This window comes from Mirounga angustirostris, unplaced genomic scaffold, assembly GCF_029215605.1.
Source record: "Mirounga angustirostris isolate CCGP_5_RB_7025 unplaced genomic scaffold, mMirAng1.0.hap1 SCAF_6, whole genome shotgun sequence".
NCBI classification, from domain to species: Eukaryota; Metazoa; Chordata; class Mammalia; order Carnivora; family Phocidae; genus Mirounga; species Mirounga angustirostris.
In genome coordinates, this window is record NW_026991714.1 from 15,779,000 (window position 1) to 15,803,881 (window position 24,882).

Below are 24,882 nucleotides of genomic sequence, written 5' to 3' on the forward strand. Positions count from 1 at the left end.
GCAACACACTTTTTTGACAGAAATATCAAAAGTGTATCGAATTCTGTTGATAACACACTAAAAGGAAGTTAATTTGAAGTACATGATACACAGTGTTTATTATACGAATTGTGCAGTCTTAAGAATTACTCTTCATTCAAAAGAAAAACCAAACCAAACAAAATCCCAAGCAGACCTAGAGTTATTAATCATTCCAGAAACAGCTTTCTGTTTTAATCCTGAGGGGATTTTGCAAAACTTCAGTAGCAATACCAATCCATATGGTGCAACGTAAGCGCTGTCCCGTCTCAGAGACAAAGCTACGTAATAGACATTTTTCTGGATTCTTTATAACAAAAATTTAATAACTAGTCAGATCTGAAAAAAGAACAAGTATTTTCAGAAGAAGAATGTCTCCACGAACAATTCCACTTGATTCAGCATATGTAAATAATGATCAAAGGTATCCAAAACAAGTGGCCTGGGTTTTTCTTCTTCTTCTTCTTTTTTTTATTTTTTTTTATTTTTTTATTTTTAAAGATTTTATTTATTTATTTGAGAGAGAGAGAATGAGAGAGAGCACATGAGAAGGGGGAGCGGGAGAGGGAGAAGCAGACTCCCCACCGAGCAGGGAGCCCGATGCGGGACTCGATCCTGGGACTCCAGGATCATGACCTGAGCCGAAGGCAGTCGCTTGGCCAACTGAGCCACCCAGGTGCCCAGGCATAATTTATTTTTTAAGGTTTCTCATATGATTTTAATTATTTATAGAGTGCTTGAGATGTAAAATTGGAATACCTTAACAATTTCTTAAATTGAAAAAATCATGAATATACTCTTCTCATTTATCTTTTTTTTTTAAGATTTTATTTATTTATTTGAGAGAGAGAGTGAGAGAGAGAAAGAGCACAAGAGGGGGGAGCGGGAGAGGGAGAAGCAGATTCCCTGCTGAGCAGGTAGCCCGCGGCGGGACTCGATCCTGGGACTCCAGGATCATGACCTGAGGTGAAGGCAGTCGCTTAACCGACTCAGCCACCCAGGCGTCCCTGCATTTTTTTTTTTTTTAAGATTTTATTTATTTATTTGAGACAGAATGAGAGAGAGAGAGAGCATGGTGGGGGGAGGGTCAGAGGGAGAAGCAGACTCCCCGCTGAGCAGGGAGCCGGACGCGGGACTCGATCCCAGGACTCCAGGATCATGACCTGAGCCAAAGGCAGTCGCTTAACCGACTGAGCCACCCAGGCGCCCCTTCTTCTTTTTTTTATTCCCATTTTTGATTTTGTAACTTCATCCACGGTTGAAACAATGCACATGGCCTGCCGGCTTGCTAGGGTAAAGTTTAGATTAGCTTGGCTAGGGAGCTCAGTCTCCCAGGCTCTCACCTACCAGGTCAGGAATCTCAAATCTCTAAAAATGTACCTGAAATATATGGCCATTTTACATTAATGAAAGTTTTTTTTTAAACCATACCTTTAATTAATTCTCATTTATATCTAGAAAATCAAAAGTTATCAATGAAGAGACTCTTCAGTAATATTCAACTGAATCTAGTTTAGGCTGATAGGTATTTAAATATTAAAATGACATATTTGTGCTTCAGTATTATTGGCTCATATTACGTTCAGAAAGATCTTAAAACTGCCAAAGTACACCTTCCAGTGATATGGCTTATCACAAAGGCGTGTGACTGCAGTAGACTGATTTCTCTTTGTAAAATACAAGATTTAAAAGTTAAAACTGCATATACATAAAATATTAATGAGAAAAAAGCAGAAGTATTGTCATTAGTACATTGGTTAAGAAATTGACTCAACGTTTACCATATAGAGTCATTCTGAATATTAGGATGAAGGAAATAGTCAATAATATTAACAGCAACAACAATAATAACCAGTTCTGCTAACATTTATTGAACAGTAACGTACCTTCATGAGTGCCTCTTTAAGCCCTGGGTATACACCAGAGACCAAAACAGAATCCTTACTTTCATGGGGCTTACATTTTAGACAGCACTACACGAATAAATATATGCCCAGCAGTGACAAGGACTTGGGAGAAAAAAACAAATCAGCTTAAGAGCAATAAAGAATACTTGTCAATAGGATGGGGGAGAACAGGAATGGACTGGTATTTCTCCCTAGTTCTTTCTATATTGGGTCATATGTACTGTTCACAGCTACCCCGTCCTGCCCATAAATAGTCATGGTCTAACCAGGAAAGCAAGGAAAACTCCATATACTTAGGCCAAATAGAAACCAAAGTAACATGGTAATAAGCGTAAAAAGGTGATATTACTTGGCATACATTTGAGCTTTAAGAAGGGAAAATTGGAGAGCACAGCTGTATATCAAAGTCATATTCTTAATATTGTTTTTGATTATTTGATTATAAAGAAAATAAATAATATATGATGTTGAGGTTATCTGAAAAAGTGAAAACCATGCAGTTTTATTTGGTATTTAATCACTTAAGAAAATTCATTGCATTTTCTAAAGTTGGAAAAAATGCTCTACCAAAACTTGAAAAAGATAGTTCTGTAAAACTATAGACTAATTTCATATATGAATATAGATCCAGAACTTATCAATAAAATATTAGCAAATTGAATTAAGAAGTATATTAAAAGAATGACATGCCAGGAGAAATTTGCTTTGACTCCAAAAATGTAAGGATGGTTCAACATCAGGACATCTATCAACATATTTCCTAAGTCAACTGATCAAAGGAGAAAGCTCATATAATTTTTTATCAGTAGATGCAATAGAAAAAGGACTTACAAGATTCAGCCACCATTTCTAGCAAAAATTCAGTGTAAAATCAGATTAAGTCAATTTCTAAGATTGCTGATGATTAAGACTCAACTCTTCACTTTATAAAAGTGAAATATTTAAAAGGTTGCTTATAAAGGTTTAGAGGTTGCTACACTGAAGTCTTGAGTACAATTGAGGACTAATAGAAAATAAAACATAAAAATAGCTAAGTTGTGTAACTGTGATGCCACAAAAAAAATTTGATAGTGATGACTCAAGCACAGCCCCACCTTCCACAGCTAAAGCAGAATGAAAGACAACAGGTATGCAATTCTCAGTCTTCATGCGGCAGAGCCATCACTAGGCTCAGACTGAAGCCACCCTCCGTGGCCGCGGGCCACGAGAAGCAGTAGTGTCCGCCGGATTTTGTCCATGCATTGTGTTACTAGGGTGTGTACTCTTAGTGTTGCTCATTTACAAGTCTGATAATAACCCAGAGTGAAAAGAGTTGAGTCTTAATCACCATTATCACCTATTTATGAAGGTGGACCTGTCTTTGATGTCTGCTTAAATCAAACCATAACATATATATATAAACAAACATCTTATGGAAGAAAATAAAATAATGATGATGACTACTATTTATTGAGTTCATATTAAGCTCTAAGAACTGCTCTCATTCAGTGCTTAATCCAGCCCTATCAGAGAGATGCTATTACTATCCCCATTTCACAGGCAAAAATACTGGGAATTGAGAGTATAAGTAACTCCCTAAGATTACATATGAAGAGGAACTGGGATTCACGCCAAAGAAATATGGTGATTCCAAGAGCCCACGCTGTTCTCAACTTCTTTAGACTGCAACAAATGGAGAATATGCTGTCTTCCTGGATGGAAGGACTTAATTCCACAATAAGTCAATCCTTCCAAGGTTGACATATACACCTAACATCATTCAAATCAGAATGGCAATAATGTTTTGTTTCAAACCGGATAAAATGATCTCAAGTTATATAAAGAAGGCTAAATGGTCGAACTAGCCTAGAAAATTGTCAAAGAAAAAAAATACTGAGGTGACGTCTTCTTCAGTATTTCAACTTACTATAAAGCCACTGAATTACAGCAGTATGGTGTTGGCATAACAATAGACAAATGACCATTTAAGCAAACTAGACTTTAGATACAGATACAAGTAAACCTGGGAGCTTGGCTTATTGTAGAAGCAACGTTTATTTCATTGGGAAATAAAGGTTTACCTTAAAAATGGTACTGGCCTGACAGTCTATGTGTAAGAAAAGAAAGATCTTTTTATTATATCATAACTAAATTCCAATAAATTAAAATTTTCATGTTAAAAAAATAGAAAGCTTAGAAAAATAATTTTATATAATTTAAAGATTAGGGGGATCTTTCTAAAGGAAAAAACAAAACAAAACCAAAAAAAACTCAGAAGCCTTAAAAGAAAAACTAGGGGCACCTGGGTTGCTCACTTGGTTAAACGTCTGCCTTTGGCTCAAGTCATCATTCTGGGGTTCTAGGACTGAGCCCCATGTCCAGCTCCCTGCTCAGTGGGGAGCCTGCTTCTTCCTCTCCCTCTGCCTTTCCCCACTCTGCTCATGTTCTCTCAAATAAATAAATTAAATCTTTAAAATTGAAAAAAAGATAAAGAAAAGATAGTTATATTTAACTAGAAAATAAATTGATTTTTTCTTACAAGGCGTAGGACTCCCTCAAAAAAAGAAAAAAAGTTAAATTCTAAGAGATAGATTGGAAAAATACATCTGTAACACACATTATAGAAAAATAGATTTCTGGGCGCCAGGGTGGCTCAGTTGGTTAAGCAACTGCCTTCGGCTCAGGTCATGATCCTGGAGTCCCTGGATCGAGTCCCGCATCGGGCTCCCTGCTCGCCAGGGAGTCTGCTTCTCCCTCTGACCCTCCCCCTGCTCATGAGCTTGCTCTCTCTCATTCTCTCTCTCTCAAATAAATAAATAAAATCTTTAAAAAAAAAAAAAGAAAAATAGATTTCCCCATAATATACAAAGACTTCTAATACTTTATGATAAAAAGGTAATTCAATAGAAAATGTATAAAAATATGGATAATTTAAAGAGGATGATATGCAAAGGGTCAATAATATTTGGAAATATTTATACCTCACCAAAAAAGCCAAGAGAATGCAAACTAATTAGAGAAATAATTAATAATTAAGAAAAAAAGAAATAGAGAAATAAAAAGTAATAAACAAGCAAAAACTAAAACAAGTGGTAATTTTACTAGTTTGTGAGGATGCAGATCATGGACATTCTTTCATTGCGATAAAGTGAATTACCTCAACCTGTTAGAAAGTAATCCCTCAATAATGGTTAAAATTAAACATAATGAACCTTCTAGCATAGCAATTCTTTCTCATCTACCCAATAAAAAATAAATACAACAATATGTGTGCATACATTTTCAAATATTGTTTTTAGCAGTAAAGAAATGTCAATAGGATAAAAACTGAATAATTTGTTTTCAGTCATGAAAGGAATATTATGTTACAGAAAAAAAAGAATGAGTCTGTCCTCTATTGTTAAGTGTAAAAATTAAGTTGCAGATTAATAGGTGTAGAATAAACATGTTTTGTAAAAAATATTAAAAGAGAGAAAGCTTATATATGTGTGGGTATATTTGCTTTGCTTATATGAGATACCAGAAAGTATGGGAGAATATATTCCAAAATATCACCTACTCATTTTAAGAGGGTAGCTGGCAGGGGAGAGGGATGGGAAGAGGTAGAGGTGAAGGGCCATAATCAACTTTTCATATATATATATATATATAGCTTTGTATTCTTTCTCTAATTTCAAGATGTAAACCTAATATCTGAAATGAAAAACTAATGTTAACAATTTTAAAAGAAAAAGATGGCATTTTGAAAGAGAAAATTTAATTTTATTTCAACAAATATTTATTATACACCTTATTCCGTATGAAAAGCTTTGCCAGGGAGTCCGTTAAGAAAATTGCTATATGGAGTCAAGTATTCCACACGGTTGGTCCTTGTATATTCATATGTTGTATTGATTAAGTAGCCTTAGAGTTATGCAATCACATGTAGACATGAAGGCATCCAAAAAAATAATAACTAAAAAGAAAAATGGAAATCTAAACTAAATTAAGAGCCACTCAAGTCAAAAATAATTATGGTAGGCATCTCTGAAATAAGCATTTTATTTCTAGCCAGTAACTATAATTCTAAGTAAAAGATTTCAATGTAAAATTGCTGTTTTAGAGAACACATCTCTTGCTTATTTGGATCAGGAAGAGACTCTTTGGTCTGAGTTTTCTGGGATGCAGCAATATTTCATAATCCTTCCTGTGGACCATGTCTATGTAAAAAACCACGGGAAGTTAAACTGAAAGTTTTAATCTCATACATTTTGGCCATACTATAATAAATATGGTCTTATGCCTAGGAAAGAATAGAATACAATATTTAGCTAGCTTGCTCCTTAAAAATCTTGGACACGTCTATTTTTAATAATGGCTCCAGGATATTATCAGGAAGGTAATCCAATTAGATGCCACTTCTGTTAGCTTACTGACTATGATAACACTGGCCTTCTCCATGTAAAAGTCCTTCGAAAAATTTCTGTAGAAATAGATTCATGTCTTCTGATTGAATACTGTCAAAAAGACATTTTTCCCCAAGTCTAACTTTTTAAATGAGAAAAATAACTAATTTCTGGATGTAAACATTTATAGGAGAGAAAATTGGGATTTTTTTTTCCCCCAAAGATCGTCAGATGACTGTCTCCAGTGTCATTATATCAAATCTCTTAATCTCTTCTGGATATTTTATCCAAGTTTTATCTCTTTTTTTAAAGATTTTATTTAATTTGAGAGAGAGAGAGAGAGAGAGAGAGAGCGCATGAGCACAAGTTGGGGGGGGGGGCAGAAGGAAAGGGAGATGCAGACTCCCCGCTGAGCAGGGAGCCCTACACGGGGCTCGCTGCCAGGACCCTAGGGTCATGACTTGAGCTGAAGGCAGATGCTTAACCAACTGAGCCCCCCAGGCATCCCTCAAGTTTTATGTTATGAATGCTTTTTCTCAGCCTCAATACCAAGTTCCAAATCAATTCACTATTAGCTCAACTGCACAGACTATCTCCAGGTTTTAATTCTTTCAAGTGCTGCCAAACCTTGACCTGAACTCAGAATGTTCTGGCTCGAGAGGCAAAGAAGTGGTATTCCACATATCAGTCGGGTTGAATTTAGCTGTCGTAACCTTTCCATTTTTCATTTACGTGACAAGTATCAAGAAGCCCCCTGAGTTTGACTTTGACTCATTTTTTGAGTTCACAGAGCACTACACCTCCAAAATAAATAGAATCCTGTGTCTGTTCTACAACCTTTGCTCTTTAGGTTTCTTTGATTTTTCTCTACATCCAGACACATCCGCTATGCTCATAAAGAACACATTTAAAGCTTCTTTTCACCCCAACACAGTGTGGACCACTCCAAGAAGTCTTTAAAATTAATGATTTTAAGCCATGTAGTAAAATCTGAATAGGTATTAGGTCTTGCAACTAGACAACTGACATGTAGTGGGAGCCCATTTTGTTGCCACTTGTTAGTAAGAATGCCCTCTGAAAATCTCAGGTGATATTCCTTCTGGAGGAAACTGTTTTCCCTTTTATTTAAGAATGAAACATGTTGGTCAGTACTTCTCTATAATTTTTCTCTTACTTTTTTCTGACTTTGATTTTGTTTAGAGTTACAAATATGGATATCAATATATATTGCTCTATGGGAATCTTTTAAATTTTCAAAATAACCGTATGCTAAGGAAAAAAATGTACTCTAATCAGCTGTGACTACAGTTACTTACTGAACTCCATCTCTGTGTGCATGGCATTAAATGGGTATACAATTTTGGCCCTGCCATCAAGAAGCTTACTAAGAGATGAAATGTATACTCTAAAATTTAAGGAACGTTGCAAAGCAATGATAAGAGAGGAACCAGAATAGTATGTAAAAAAAGTGATTTTTTAATGGTCCATGTACATTTTTCTAGGGTTCTTATACCCCCAAAGCATGAGTGCGTTACCAGTATGGCCTTACAAAATTTAGAAAAGAAAAGGGGGGGGGAATATTAAACATTGTAGTATTCCATTACAAAATATTTCTTTTTTTCTGGTGTTCAGGTCCATGTGTTAGTTAAATAGGATCATCCTTTGCTTGCCTTTTTAAAGGCTTATCTCTTATCTCTGAGAATAGAAGTTGCTATTGCTTTACTTTCTACATTATGCACATGTGAGATTCAAGAACTCAATTATGCATCCTCAGAATATGCAAAGAATGTTCCCCCACCCTCACCATCCAAAAAAAAAAAAAGTAGTGACATATTTAGAGTACATACTAACAATGAAAAGCAGGGAGTTCTGATGTTTCATTTAATTGAGTTATAAACAAGAAAACTGTCAAATCCTGCCACTGCCCCATGGATGCATGTGGATGTGTGAATTTCCTCCATGCGTGTGCTCTGTGTCCTTTAGAACACCCACCGTGGAGATGAATCACTAAGGTGTGTATTAGTCTGACAGTCCTAGAAAGTATCACGACAAAAAGCCAAACCCAGGAAACAGCATTTCATTTAGTTCCTGGTGTACTGCTAATTGATCCCAAACCCTTCATTACTGTCTAGTGCAAAAGGCTAAGTCGAAAGGAGGCATTTAGAAAGTGGCTTAAGTGAAAACAAGGCACGGCAAAATTCTAGGTCTTGTGAACTTCACTTGCTCTGTTCCTGTGTTGTCTCACTGATTCTAAATTTATCTTTTATTTCAGGTCACTTGGAAACCCCCACTCATGCAGAATGGAGACATACTTAGCTATGAGATCCGCATGCCTGATCCTCACCTCACAATAACCAATGTTACTTCCTCTGTGTTAAGTCGAGTAATTACTCGTCTGATTCCTTTCACTAACTACTCTGTCACCATTGTGGCTTGCTCAGGAGGTAACGGGTACCTAGGAGGGTGCACAGAGAGTTTACCTACCCATGTTACCACCCACCCCACCCTACCTCAGGGCATTAACCCGTTGTTGGTGATTCCACTAAGTGAATCATATGTTGGGATTTCATGGCAGCCACCATCCAGACCAAACGGACCCGATTTGAGGTAAGAGAAAGTGACTGTGCTTTTGGATTCTGCTATGGTCTTATCTCCGAAGGAAGGAAGGAAGGAAGGAAGGAAGGAAGAAAGGAAGGAAAGAAAGAAGGAAGGAGACTTTTATTCATGTGTGAATGTAGAACTAATTCTAATTGGATACCCCTTACTCATAACTTGAATACGATTTCGTATTGTATATCTCGACTTACATGGAGCCGTGAAAGTTCGAGATAGAAATATAATTTTGTGAAGCTCTAAAACCCCTTGAAACAACAATCACTGTTCTCTAACAATTCTTGATGTAATCCTTCTCTTGGTTTTCAGAATATATTTTTATTATATGTTAGACAAACTTGATGCATGTTCTAAATGATACATTTACACAAAAATGTCTCAAAATTCCAAAGCTAACACAATAATTCTCTGGCAGGGTATTATTATCTGGAAACTTGTAAAGAATGTGGTCAGGGACATAGATAAGAGGAAAGAAACGTGTGTGATTCTGAAATAGCTTTGTAACAACCTCAACTTGACACTTAGCCAAGAGTAGCAAGCTGATAATATTATCATTATTTATAAAGCACTGATGGGTTGATGTCTTAGGAAACCATTAACTTAAGCATTTTGTATTTCCACTTTGTGTGAAACTGGTGATAAAGTTTTGGCAAATCTGAAATAGAAGAAATCTAAAATGTTATCATTCTTACTAATAATAGTAAAATGTGAATGTAGCTGATTGTTTCAAAATAATTGAATACCTGAAACTTGAGCCAGAAGGCAGTGATTATCTGGAAAAAAAAAACAAAAAACTTCATGATTGTAAATTAGGTTTTTTTTTTTACGTTTCTGTGCACACACCAGATACTCATACCATGAAACAACATGAATTTTGGTTAATAACATTAGTTGAGATAATCCCGATGTTTCTGCTTGTCTTTTGCTTTAGATATGAGCTTCTGAGACGTAAAATCCAGCAACCACTTGCATCAAATCCCCCAGAAGATTTAAATCTGTGGCACAATATTTATTCAGGAACTCAGTGGTTTTATGAAGATAAGGGTCTTAGCAGGTGAGATTACAAAAACTATAAAAACAAAAGCTGGCATTTAGTCTTGGGCACGTTGACCAGTTCAGAGCATCTTCGTGTCTTCGTTGTGTGCATGTTATCAGTTGTGCAATAAAACATGTTTGGTGATTATCTGTGGCATTAATCATCGAACTGCAACAGTCAGCATGTTTCATGTTTGCCATCTTAACTGTACGCTTAAAATAAGCCTTTTGAAGTCAAACTTGTACATGTTTGAGTCTTAACCTATTGCCTTTGTCACAGCTCTAGCGAGACATGAAAACTTAATAGAGGAATTTGGAAAAACTGAATATCTACAAAACGTGGGGGAGCAGGGGGAAAATGACTGGGCACTTACCAAATGCTTACTACTTCTGGAAAATAATTGTTACAAGTCATTGATGCAGCCCACAAAAAACTTAGTTAGCATGCCTGGGACTTGAAAGAATTCAGCCTCGGGTTTAAAGGAACCAGGAGAAAGGCAAACAGGCAATGTCAACAAAGAGCACTGCGTGGGAGAGCCTGCGGACCTCGGTGGGTTTCACCCTGTGATGGAGAACCAGGATTGGGACTTTATGCAAGTCACTAAACTTCTCCAGCCTTAACTTTGGATGTCAATAAAATGAAGAGATTGGATGGGATTAAATGATTTCTCAATCAATGTAATCAAATTGCCGGAAAAAAAAAAAAAACACAAATATTTTATGAATGCTTTTCAGACATGTTTTTCAATAACTTTACTATCAGCTTCATTATTTTCCTGGACCCACCACTGACTCGCTCTACTCTGAGCGCTGTTTACAGTTTTGGCCTTGCATCTCCCCTCTTCCTCACCTAGGCTTGTCCTGGCCTCGTTCACATCACTTTCAGGGCCTGTGATGTGCCACACTTCCTCACCGAGCTTCTCCCCCTCGCTGCCTTCTCCCTTTGTCTGACTAGATTACCCATCACACGTTGGACGGGAAGTTTCCTAGCGGGGTTCCCTGCCCACTCTTCCTGGTCTGACTCAGCTGCCCCTTAAAGCATTCTTACAACACCCTCATATAGCACTCATGTCAGTAACGTACTGGCCTGGCGACTTGTCTAGACACCCCATTATGTCGTCAGATCCACCCTGAGGCAAGGCTTTGCCCTCGTGACTTCCGCACCCTCGGTCCCTAGCATCCTGTCTGCACATCGTGGGCCCTGGAATAGTTGTTAAATGAAAGAATATGTTAACTCAGTGAAGGGTGGGTTATTTCATTTCTCTCTGCCTTTGGATGTTAATTGTAGTGTTATTGTCTTTGGGGAATGGATAAAATTAAGGAAAATTCCCATCCATCTTGAAGGATTGTGATGGGAAAACCTTACAGATATCGTAAGGTTCTTGGGGTGAGGGAGGCAGCACGTGAATCTAATGAAGCAATAGAGTAAACCACATGAAATTGTCATTTCTGTAAGTCAACCTAAATTATCATGGTCACTAGACTATTCTGCTTTACTTCATCCAACATCATTCTATAATTATCACTTCAGTTGAAGAAATTTATGTATTCAGCAATTTCTTCTTGCTTACTATCTGCTGAAAGGCACTGGGATAAGACAAAAATGAATTCAGCATTGGCCTCAAAGACCTCACTGTCTAGTGGAGGAAAACAAACTGCACCCATGGCTATGTGTGTACTAATTGCTTTTTTTTTTTTAAGATTTTATTTATTTATTTGAGAGAGAGAGAGAGAGAGAGCATGGGGGGGGGGGGGGCTTGACCCTGGGATCATGACCTGAGCCGAAGGCAGATGTTTAACTAACTGAGTCACCCAGACACCCCCATATTAATTGCTGTCATCCCAGTTCACTACTTAGTCACCAACACTCACTAGGGAAATCATATAGAAAAGCAGCTTTCTATGATCAGTGAACTCTAAGTGCCTTTAATATACCATTTTCCAAAATAAACAGACCTTGACTATTTAACGTGACTGAGTCAGATGTTTAGCCATGAGATGTTTGTCTGAAAAAGAGAATAAACCTCAGAGAGTTAATGTTTCTTTGTAGAAGAAAGGAAAAGTTATAAAAGAGAGCCAAAGCGAAACACTTATTATTGAATTTTTAGTTATGCCTCTAAGAATTTTTAATGAGAAGTCCAAATTTGAGATTTAAGAAAAGAGATATAGTGACATAAACACATGGATGAAAGCTGCTTCCAGAAGGGAAGTACACATCGGACAAAATATGCTGAGTGGTATTTTGACTAGCCTCATAATGCTAAATGTCAAGGGATTGTTTTTTCCTGCTAGGACTAGCAAAAAAAAAAAAAAAAATTCTCTTTTTATTCAAAAACTGCTATGACCCATGTAAGCAGCTTGTGGTAAAAAACAACAACAACAACAAAAACAAAAAACAAAAAACCCAATATGCAGTTCTTTTTAATATTAGAAATAAATGGTGTGGGGCGCCTGGGTGGCTCAGTTGTTAAGCATCTGCCTTCGGCTCAGGTCATGACCCCAGGGTCCTGGGATGGAGCCCCGCGTCGGGCTCCTGCTCAGCGGGAAGCCTGCTTCTCCCTCTCCCACTCCCCCTGCTTGTGTTCCCTCTCTCGCTGTCTCTCTCTCTCTCAAATAAATAAATAAAATCTTTTAAAAAAATAAAATAAAATAAAATAAAAAAAAGAAAGAAAGAAATGGTGTGAGGGGCGCCTGGGTGGCTCAGTCGTTAAGCGTCTGCCTTCGGCTCAGGTCATGATCCCAGGGTCCTGGGATCGAGCCCCACATCGGGCTCCCTGCTCTGCAGGAAGCCTGCTTCTCCCTCTCCCACTCCCCCTGCTTGTGTTCCCTCTCTCACTGTGTCTCTCTCTGTCAAATAAATAAATAAAATCTTAAAAAAAAAAAAAAAGAAAAAAAAAGAAAGAAATGGTGTGAGTCTTCATATGATGAGAACATTTTTTTCTAGCCCTGTAGCCTTTGTAAGTCCAAAAATAGTCTAGGGGCCCCTTCAGCCCGTGGAGGGTTCTCTCACAACTCTGAGAGAAAACTGGAAATTAGTCCACTGGTGGGCACTGTGTGCTGTGACCGTTTTCCTGTTAAGAGGTGATCTTTCTCAGTAGAGGCAGGGCTGGCCACCCCTCCTGGTAAGCCAGCGGTCTCTCCGATTGCAGAGGGGAGGACCCGAGCTCTCAGCTCACTTTGTTACACACCTGTCTCACAGCTCCTTAATGACCCCACCCTTTGGCTTTTGTCTTCTTGACTTATTTGTTTGGTTGCTATTTTGGGGGGTGGGGAGGAGTAATTGAATTCTAATGCCTTTAAGAGGAACAAGTAATTTTCTATTCTCCTCAGACTCCATCAATCCTTCTTTCTTTCTTATCTTACATATACACAAATAAGTGAAACACTGAAGTGTCGCTCCCCATTTTCACCTGATATCACCATAGCTACGTCTAGAATCAGTTTTTTAAATGGCATGTCTCTTGATATAAAAAGTAAAATTAACTTAAGATTCACTGGGCATCCCTTTATGAATGTATCTGTGAGTGTAAATACAAATTGAAGTCAATTTCCTTGGTCACGTGATCTATTTTGGTTAGCTATATGTTTATGATAGATAGAAAACACACCAATTTAATCTAAATTGTTATTATATTCTGAAGTTCAAATCATTCTAGTAATTATTTTTCCCATTATAGCTCCATGTACAGAATAGAATATTGAGCTAATTAGATAACTTAGTTTAAACAAAAATAGTTTTGTTCTTATGACTATCTTAGGTAGGGGGGGATTTTGTCTGAGTTACACAGTTAAGTTTCCTCATTATTGAATTTTTACTCTGTGTAGACATGAACTCAGTGTAACTGTAGGTTTATATGATTTGTCAGTTTCTAACTTTTCTTCCTTAATAATTCTGTGCAAAAAGTTATGGTTGTTGGGGGAACCATAACTTTGGGTTCCCTGACATTTTCATCACTTGGAAAACCTGGTGAACATGCTGTTATCATCTGATGCTGAGGTGAGCCAGGCAAGGTTTAATGGGGGGCAGCGACCTCCTCATTGTAAACATCAGCCCACCCTTATGATTTCCAGTGCTTTGTTTTCTGAGGGATCAGATAAAACTACCAAGAACAAAGTGACGGCATGTCTTCCTTTTTGCTCTGAATTTGATGCAGGAGGAACAAGTTATAAGAAATAATAGGTTATTTTTTCTGTTTTAAGGAAAATGTTGACTTGTAGATAATAGTGACTTAGCTTTCATTAAGTTTATAAAGGGAGATATGTTCTAACTCCTGTTCCTTTCTATTATTTATAAATTTCTAAATGTACTTCTTTGCAATGACAGTCTGGAAAGAGACTTCCATGTGACTCCTCAAGGATCCATTAATTCTTTCTTTTTTTTCTTAATTTTATTATGTTAATCACCATACATTTCATCATTAGTTTTTGATGTAGTGTTCCATGATTCATTGTTTGCATATAACACCCAGTGCTCCATGCAGAACGTGCCCTCTTTAATACCCATCACCAGGCTGGCTAACCCATCCCCCCACCCCCCTCCCCTCTAGAACCCTCAGTTTGTTTCTCAGAGTTCATAGTCTCTCATGGTTCATCTCCCCCTCTGATTTCCCCCCTTCATTTTTCCCTTCCTGCTATCTTCTAATTCTTGTCTTTAAATGAAAGTATTCAGGGTGCCTGGGTGGCGCAGTTGGTTAATTGTCTGACTCTTGATTTCAGCTCACATCATGATCTCAGGGTCCTGGGATTGAGTCCCACGTCGGGCTCCATGCTCAGCGGGCAGTCTGCTTGAGGATTCTCTCTCTCCTTGTGCCCCTCTCCCCCCCACCTCTAAAATAAGTAAATAAATCTTTTTTTTAAGATTTTTTTTTATTCTTATGTTAATCCCCATACATTACATCATTAGTTTTAGATGAAGTGTTCCATGATTCATTGTTTGTGCATAACACCCAGTGCTCCATGCAGAATGTGCCCTCCTCAATACCCATCACCAGGCTAACCCATCCTCCCACCCCCCTCCCCTCTAGAACCCTCAGTTTGTTTTTCAGAGTCCATCATCTCTCATGGTTCATCTACCCCTCCGATTTCCCCCACTTCATTTTTTAAGATTTTGTTTATTTATTTGACAGAGAGGTACAGAGAGCCAGAGAGCACAAGCAGGGGTAGCGGCAGGCAGAGGGAGAAGCAGGCTCCCCACTGAGCAGGGAGCCCGATGCGGGGCTTGATCCCAGGACCCTGAGATCATGACCTGAGCCAAAGGCAGACACTTAACCATCTGAGCCACCCAGGCGCCCCATAAATAAATCTTTTAAATAAATAAATGAAAGTATTCAAAATTAAATATTCATTTTATTTTCAAAAAATAGTTGGACTTGAGTGTTTTAAAATTAAATTCTTTAGCTAAATATATCATAAAATCTAAGTTTAAATTTTACTGGCATAGATTCTGATTTTTTTTAAACCTTCCAAAATGAAATGTTTCAAGTCCTAAAAGAGGATGTGGTTTCTGGGGGATAATATTCAAAAGAATAATGCCTTTCATTCCCCTCCTTTGCAATAAGAGCAAATGTACAGAGAGGACATGTCCTGTTTTGCTAATATGGAAAGACTGGGCCAGTTCCATGAGACCTGTTCCTATAGCGTAAGTATATTTAAGTTGTAGCTGTTAAGTAAAGAAGTTAACTTTGGACATACAGAGGGGTGAGTGGAAGGAATGCTTTTCTCCCGTGACCCCTAATGTGAGGTAGATCCTGTTACTTTCTTCATTAATGTCAAAATGCGAATAAAAGTCGGGTCTCAGAATGAAAGCCAACTTCTGTGCACATTGGTGTGCCATCTCATAGGAAAGGACTTATTCAAAATGAGCAAATATGTGTCTATTTCACATTTATTTATTTATTTTTTTAAGATTTTTTATTTATTTGACAGAGAGAGACACAGCGAGAGAGGGAACACAAGCAGGGGGAGTGGGAGAGGGAGAAGCAGGCTTCCCACAGAGCAGGGAGCCCGATGCGGGGCTCTATCCCAGGACCCCGGGATCATGACCTGAGCCAAAGGCAGATGTTTAACAACTGAGCCACCCAGGTGCCCCCCCCCTTTTTTTTTTCTATTTCACATTTAAATTAAAGTAGTAGAGTCACGGTGTGTTTCTCCATTGAGATTTTTTTTCATCGCTCTAAATTCACCTCCAAGCTATCCTTTTCCAAATGTCGTCATATGAAACCTTACCTCATGAAAAATGAGCCTCCACATGTGGAAGAATGCATTTTTGTCATAGGAGATTTTTTTCCCTAATGTTTTATTCAAAACCAAAAACAAGCCAAAAACAAAAACCGAGTTTCATTGCATTTCTTTCTAATGTGATGACAGAGTAGAACAAAGACAGAAATTACAGCAAAATTATTTTAGGTGTAGCATTCTGGTAGCATAATTATAGATGGCCACAATAATATGACAGCAGCAACTTGCCCTCACAATCTAGAAAGTACCACGTTATAAAAACTTTTAAGGGTGATAAGCATTACTCTTCAATATCAAAAGAAAAGCATCTTCAGTAGCATTTTTAGAAACAGTAAATAAGTGGTATAAAGAACAGGCAGATACCATCAATGAAATATTTAAACAACTGCAGATTTAAGCAGCAGAAACAGTGCTGCATTTTTGTTTGCTTATTTATTCATTCTCACAAAGGATTTGGGGATGTAAGGAACAGTATGCTATTAGAGGTTTCTCAAACCCTCCCATGTGTGATGCCGTACTCCAGCACATGCTGGGCTGTGGCAGATATAAAGAAGAGTTAGTGGAAGAAGCAAGTGAATAGCCTGCATTTTCAGAAACATGATTTATATTGGTGACAATATTGACACATGAATTCTGTTAGGACATCAATAAAGTTGACACATTTTTAATTCTGATGAAAATAACCTGAGGCATTCTGTGGCTGCACTGAAGAATCTTATTGGTTACAAAAACACATCAGACCCTTTCAAGATACAAGCCTTCACACGTTTTGCCCTGGAATCATGCTTCCCTCTAGATAAATGTCTTCGTTGCACAAAATGCCGCTTGTCATCAATACCTAGCCCAAATGTTACTTCCTCTGTGAAGACTTCCTGACTGGATGAGGTTCAACTAGATGCTCTCTCTGAAGCATATTGGAAGAAAAAGGAATAAACGAACCCATAATTTAGGGGTTCTCATTTAAAAACATTTCTGTAAATACGTATGTTCTCCAGTAGAACAGATATCATGTTCATTATGTTTAGTACCTAGAATGTTGTTAGTGTTCAACAAATATTCTTGAATGAATGAACAAATGAATGAATGAATGAATGAATGAATGTAGCAACTTGAGAGACAGTACAATGTGTAAAAGAAACATCTTGCTAAGTTTCAGTAGGGCTTATTTCTCTATTGGACAAGTATATTTTTGTGATGCTAATTTACCAAATCATGTATGACCTGAAAGTTATGAGACTGAATGCTTTAGTAACTATGAAATACCCATTCATTCATTTATGAAATTTGCTACTCTGTAAATAAACAGATTCCTGGGTCATAAAAACTTCAACATCTAAAAGGCACCCAACTTTCTAATTCACTTGAGTAATAAAAACTGAACCTTGAAATGAGTACATTTCCATAAATAAGTTTTTAATATAAATTATCTTTTACAAGGAAAAATACCATAGTCATTTCTGTAACACAACAAAGTTTTCCATTTTCTGTGTGTTGGTGAAGGGAGAGCTTGAGGGTGGTCTCAGCAAATTAGTAATTTAGAGAATAACTATTGTAATAACCCAGTCTTCCTAAATTGACCTCAAACAGTTGGTTTTACTAGCTCTATATAAAGTGTTCATTCACTTTGCAGATTTCAAAAGCTGTTTCCTACAGAGTTTGAAATGGTACATTTTTCAAGATATCCCTAGGGAACGCAATTAGTATTTAGAGAAGAAATTGGTTTGATATACATAAGTTTTGCATGAGGATATGATGTCAATCAGTCTAGCATTTTTCTTTTAAAAGTATCCTTTTATTATTAACTAAATGGAATGTCACATTTGATGTCAGTAATCAACACCTCAGTCCATCTAAAAACCAGCATATCTTGAGTGGATGGAAAAAAAAAAACACTTTAAGCACATTAATACATATATTCTTTTTTGACATGAAGTGGCAAAATATAAACTGACACATATAAGTATATATACTGACTAACATAAAGATTAGACTTTGGATACAATGAAAACGATGTATTTTAGTATTTCATTTAGGAGAATTCAAGATTTTATATCCCTAAAATTTTAACTTAACCGTTTGAAAGTTAAAGAAAATGCAAAAGACAGATGGATGACATCAAGTCAAATGCCTATTGATTTCTCGTTTAAATAAAATAATGAATAGTGGAAAGAATTTAAGATTAGAAGTGAGGAGCCTAGAGACTTGCTTAGTCATCTTAACTAGTTGTATAACCTTAGGCAAAACCACTTAACTTCTCAGGGTCTCAGTTTTCTTATCTGTAAAATGTAGCAGCTATTTTATTATTTGAAGTGGATAAACTCTACAGCCTTGTCTCGCTCAAAAATTTTAATATTACTTTGGAAACAGTCCCTCCAATTATCTATATGGCCGCAATTTCTTCTATGTAGATATAAATCGTATATTTCACCACAGGAAAATTATGATGGAGTAGCTTAAAGGCCCTACAGAAGTTGTTTACGATGTTAATTACACTTGCAGAAAAGAACCACACAAATGGTATCACTTTAAAGCCATAAAGATTACTAAATGTATAATAGCATAGACATGTGGAAATAAACTCAACTATTGTAGGAGAGAAGACTAGGCATCCAGACTCTAACTAAATTTGTTTTAAGCCGTTTTATGAAGTAAAACACAATTAAAAGTATTTCACCCAGGGAGAAAGCTATTGAAGTCAGGGTCACTGGTTCAATTCCCAAGTGAGCCATTAACTTTTGTTTCATTCCATTGTCACAGACTCACTAACCTCTTAACCCCAACTCACCATCTTTCAAATTCATACAAGTGGTTACAGAGGAAATTTGGCGAGACTGTTTGGATATGTAAGCAAAAATCTATCCCCTCGCTAGAAAAATAATTCAAAGGTCAAGCCCCAGTGATATGACATCATCCAAGTATTGACAGATCAGATTATCCTTAGGATGATTATTACTGTTATTATCACCATCATTATTATGGTGGCAGCATTGCATTGTGGTTAAAAGAGCCAGCTCTAGAATTAGACTGGGTTTGAATCTGCACTGTCCCACTTACCAGCTTGACAAATTGGACAAGTTATTTAACTCTTCGAGCATTATTTTCCTCATTTTCAAAATAGTTGTTATAATAGCACCTTGTAGGGTAATTGTGAGGAACGAGTGGGTTAATCCATGTGGAAAATCCCTGAAACATACTAACTACTAAGTAAATGCTATTATTATCTTTCAGTTGTCTTGGTCACGTTGACTGGTTGGCACTTGCCAAAAAGTGTCTGTAGTGGCTTCCTCCAGCTGCTAGGAGCAAACTGGATGACATAAAACAATAGAAGTGTATTCTCTCACACTTCTGGAGGCTGAAAGTCCAAAATCAAGGTGTTGTCAGGGTCATGCTCCCTTCAGCCTCTGGAGAAAAGTTGTTTCTTGCCTGTTCCAACTTCTGGTGGCCAGTTGTTGCTTGGCTTGTGATGCTATAATTTCAATCTCTGCCCCTGTCTTCACATGGCTGTCTTCTCCCTCTGTGTGTCTCTGCATCAAAATTTTCCTCTGTTTTTATAAAGACATCAGTCCATTGCATTTAGGGCTTTCCTGAACCTAGTATGACTTCAACTTGACTATATCTGCAAAATCCCTATTTCCAAATAAGTTCACGTTCACAGGTACCAGGGGTTGGGACATAAACATATCATTTGTTGGTGGGGGGAGGCACACAATTCAACCCATTACAGCATACAAAACAGAAAAATAGAAAGAAAATAAAGCACAAGAAGAAAGGGTAAAGCAAACAAATGTAGAAAATCTGATGCTAGTACTTATTTGGGGGAAATAGGTAAATAGCCTCAAAGAAATCGCTGAGTCCTTACCTGTCACTACAACAGAGAAACACCTTACATGTGGCTGAGGCAGAGCCCAGCAAAATATCTTTGGACCATGAGTGAGAAACAAGATGACTTCAACATGACTTCAACAAGCAGTAGAGGCAGACTTCAACATAGGTGGTAGCAAAATGCTGTGAGAATCCTGACAATTATTTGGCACAATCCTGCAAATGGCATCCTCCCTTTGTCAAGCCTGATCAGTTGTGACTTATCAAGACACGGTCCATAGGCCCTGCATTGGATGCAAGGTAACTTGGATGACATCATAAACCCAAAGAAGGTGATGATGATCTGAGGCCAGCATTTGCACTGAGTACTGGATGTCCCCAGGGATAGTGATGTGTTGTGCAACATGTTTTAATCAAATTTCATGGACTAAACAATTGTCCACGCAAAGTCTGACTGTGTCTATAAATAGCATTTTCCTATCTGGGCAGTTTTGAACCAAATGAAGAAAGCATGATAGTCTTCTGCCTGAAAGAGCCAAAAAGGATTAAAAAAACTGATGGCTTTACCCTATCGTTGATTTAATACATGACTTGGAAAGTCCTCATCATATCACATCACCATGTCCAGTTTTCTCTTTCTGCAAAGCAATATTCAGTTTCCACTGTATTGACTCAAGTAAATATGTTCACATGATGGCAAAATGCAGCTCTCTGTAGCAAAATTCTCGGCGGGAGAACGTTGTACCCTTGGTCACAGTTACGATTTAATTTAGGGGTTTATCTGTCTTCCAAAGAGATTATAGGAAGGAAGGATAGGTGTAGGAAGAAAATGGTGATGAGGGATTCTGATATTTGAAAATGGATGAGTTTCCCAAAAGAAGAGCATAAAACTGTCTGGATAAAATTCAGATAGAACACTGGCAGGTTGCCAGATTTGTAATTGCATCTTGAATTGAGCTGTAATCCTTACCACTTCCGAAAACAATAAGAGTGAGAAAACGATAAACCACATTTGTTTTACATAGCGGGTATTTGCTTTAGCATTCCTAATAAAATATTCTCCCTGACACTTTGGTGAAGGCTCCAGAGCCACAAAAATAGTTATATGTTTTTTTGTGTAGGGAGGAAAAAGAAGATCATTCTCTTTTGTAGGGGGAAACAGGAAATTGTGGATTTTGAAGGGATTAAAAAGGGAAATCCTGTATTTTGTAAGGAAAAAGAAATGTGTGTGTTTTGTCTTCTGCAAAAGAGGAACTGATAATGACTTTTTAAAAAACGACCTTTCAGGTTTACAACGTACGAATATAAGGTGTTTGTACACAACAGTGAGGGTTTCTCACCGAGCGAAGGAGCGACCGTGACAACATTAGCTGGTCTTCCAGAGAGGGGAGCCAATCTCACCGTAACTGTTGTTAACCACACGGCCATAGATGTGACATGGGCTAAACCAAGTAAGTAAGCTTCCCATGTCTTTAGTTCCCCTTAGCGTATTATACCAAAATGAATTTTATATGGGTGCATAAAAAACAACAACAACAATGGAAAGCTGAGATGCTTGTGTATTCTCCAAAGTCAGACTCTCTCCCTACTTGACATCTTTCCTGGGCCTTCTCTCTCTCTTCCATTCCTTTTGGTTGGGGATGTAGTTTCTGCCACACCAGCCAGTTGTACTAGAAATGTCCGTGTAGGGACGCCTGGGTGGCTCAGTCGGTTAAGCGTCTGCCTTCAGCTCAGGTCATGATCCCAGGGTCCTGGGATCGAGTCCCGCATTGGGGTCCCTGCTCTGGGGAGCCTGCTTCTCCCTCTGCCTCTGTCTCTCTCTCTGTCTCTCATGAATAAATAAATAAAATCTTAAAAAAAAAAAGAAATGTCCGTGTATTAATTTGATAGAATGTAATACTGTGCACTTTCCCACAGAAAGCTCTGCCCCCCATCTTGTAACTCAGCACTTGTTAGCAAGAACCATTGATTAGGATGCAGTCATGTGAGGGATTTTTCTGAGTGAATCATCTTCAATGCTGGGGGTAGACAGAATTCCAGCTTGACACAGGAAAATGGAGCCTGGACATCACCACTGGGCTTGCTTCAATAATGCAGGGGGCTCGCCCTGACCCCATTCAGAACATACTTTTGTGGGTAGTTAGAAGAGCTCACAGATGGATCTAATCTTCTCCTGCACCTTTAGAAACAAAAAACTGAAATTTCAGATCTCGTTGGTCAGCAGAGTAGCGTTTAACAGAACTGTTATTTTGTAGTGATCCATTATCACAATTAGAAAACAACACTGGATTTATCATGGAAATATATGCTGTAACCATTCTTAGAAGTACCACTTGAGATCTGGCTAATAGTTGAATTAAAACTTGCTAGAATATTACCAAATATTGAGAAATATCTGATTCAGAAATCCCCAAGTAAAATGTTTGTCTTATGAAAGAAAACTGTACCTGCTAGAGTAATCATCTACAGTCATGTAGAAAGATGAAAAACTATCCTTGGCTGGGGAATAGTAACCATGTGATTTTCATCCAGCCTTTGAGTTTTGTTACAGCCTAAGACATGCTTCCCGTTCCATTTAGAACATCTGAGTGAATTTGCCTCCATGTTGTATTTTATCAATTGCGAATTAAAACCAGGATTAGGTGAGATTAACAGTAAATTAAAATCTGTACCGGCTCTGTTGATATATGTTGCCACTAAATAACCCATTTTTACAGAAGACTATCATCCTAGGGTTTTTATAAGGTTGCAGGTTTCTAATAATCTGTGTCACCTCTATTGGGATCTCTTAAGCCATTTAAATGGAAGAATGGAAGTTAATTGATGCTTATGATTACACTCTGCGACACCTCTGGGAAAAATACAAAGTTTTTACCTGGAGATGGATTTTTATGTATAATATATTTTCACTCATCTCTCTCTTTCCTCTCTACTTTACCCTCACCACCTGATTCATCTTAAAAGCCTGCTCATAAAGGTGGATGTCCTCCCCCTCATCTGACATTTGAATACTGCTGTTAAGATCCAGCTGCTGAATTTTCGCCAATATAGGTCCTTTACATTATCATTGCATGCCCGAAGTAAGCGTGCTTATAAAAACTGACAAACTTAATAGATCTGCAGCATCTCGCTGAAGTTTCATTACCTTGGTAATCTGAACCTCTGACCTTCGGGATGTAGGTAATACAATCTGCTGTTATTTCCATTCATACCTTAGAAATATTTCAGATAACTATTTGTGAGCACAAAGGTTAACTCTCAGAAGAGGGTCAACTCTCCAAAAGCTTGTCGCATTATCATTTTCTTCCTTCGTGCAACCTGCTAGCGTTAAGTAAATTAACTAGTTACTCCTCTGTGATAGGGCCACCTATTTTTTGCTATTTTAATTTAGGTTGTTTCCTTGACTTCTGGGATACCTTGAACATGCTAGAAGGTACAAAACTGTAGGATGAAAGTCAGTTGGGTACATTTATAAATATTTACTTATTAAAAATTGCCTTTCAAAAAAACATAAAATGTATTTAAAAAAAAAACAACACATATTCTCTCTTAACTATGACCTCCCCATGGATACACCATTTTGACAGATGCATATTTCTGGTAAATTTTTACTAACCACAGATTAACAGGAATGTTACTGAACATTTTAGAAGCACCCATTTTAAATTTTGCATCGCTGTGTGATATCATGGGAGGTAAAAGCCTCCCTGCATTCCTTCAGTTCATTTTTAGGGTTCATATTGTAAACTGGCAGCACACGGACCACGTTTACTTCCTCCATCCCCCCTACACTGTTTTGCCTATGGTATTTTTCTTAAAGAATATTTTGCCAACATTTAACAATCAGAAGATTTCACATAAAGATGATGACTCGGGATTGATTTGAAAAATCAAATGATTGAGTGAAACTACTCCCACATTGCAGGAGGAATATTATCAGTGGGCGCTGAGTAATGACTTCCTCTAGACAGGTCACACACTTCTATCTTCCCGGTCCCTATACAGATATGAGGTTCTTATTCCTGTTAAATATAATAAAAGAGAATATTTCAGCCTAAGTGAAACACCATGAAGATAAATTATATTAGTGAAAACAATCATACTTTTATAAAAAGGGATACAAAAATACCTTCACTTCAGTTATTCATACAATTCTCAGAAAAGCCCTGTGAGATAGAAACTGGCACTTTGTGACTCACTCAACATTACACCGAGGAAGCAGAACTTCCCAAACTCAAGCTAAGGGCTGAGACATTCAATTTTCAGCTGTTTCTCATGCATTTAGCCTTAATGGTTATTAACACTTTGTTGAGTGATTTATTAAGATCCTCCCCATTTTGAATGCTCACTCTAAAATCAACAGCCTCAGGGGACCTGCGTGGCACAGTCAGTTGAGCATCCAACTCTTGGTTTCAGCTCAAGTCTTGATTTCAGGGTCCTGAGATAGAGCCCCCCCCACATTGGGCTCTACGCTCAGCACGAAGTCTGCTTGAGATTCTCTCTCTCCCTCTGCCCCTGCCCGCTCTCTCTCTCAAATAAACAAATCTCTCTCTCTTTATTAAATAAATAAAATATTTAAAAATAAATAAATAAATAGCCTAATAAGAAAATGCCCTTGAGGGAATGCAGTGGAAAGGCAACACCTCTCCTGAGGTTGCCTCACTAACAAGATCATCCATGGCCAGAACAAAGCAAGAAAACCCTGGAGGTAGTGAGAGAGGAAGGTACTGAAGAAGAGGAAATGAAAAATCATCCAAACGCTCTTCACTTTACCATCCATCAAGACCTCCCCCGAGCCTTTAGGTGTTCGCATCTTGTGTCACATCTTCCTCCCTCTCTCTTCTCCTTCCTCTTTTTCTCCTGTCTCCCCTCTTTCTCTTTTTCTC

At 37.7% G+C, this 24,882-nt stretch overlaps 1 protein-coding gene across 1 annotated transcript in view; it reads left to right on the forward strand.

Moving 5' to 3' along the window:
- Positions 1–24,882, forward strand: part of USH2A (usherin) — a 701,438-nt gene that overhangs the window by 466,952 nt on the left and 209,604 nt on the right. The window contains exons 41-43 of the mRNA XM_045876094.2: positions 8,562–8,896; positions 9,834–9,956; positions 21,284–21,447. Coding sequence (XP_045732050.2) covers positions 8,562–8,896; positions 9,834–9,956; positions 21,284–21,447 — 622 coding nt within the window. The remainder of the gene's footprint in view (positions 1–8,561; positions 8,897–9,833; positions 9,957–21,283; positions 21,448–24,882) is intronic.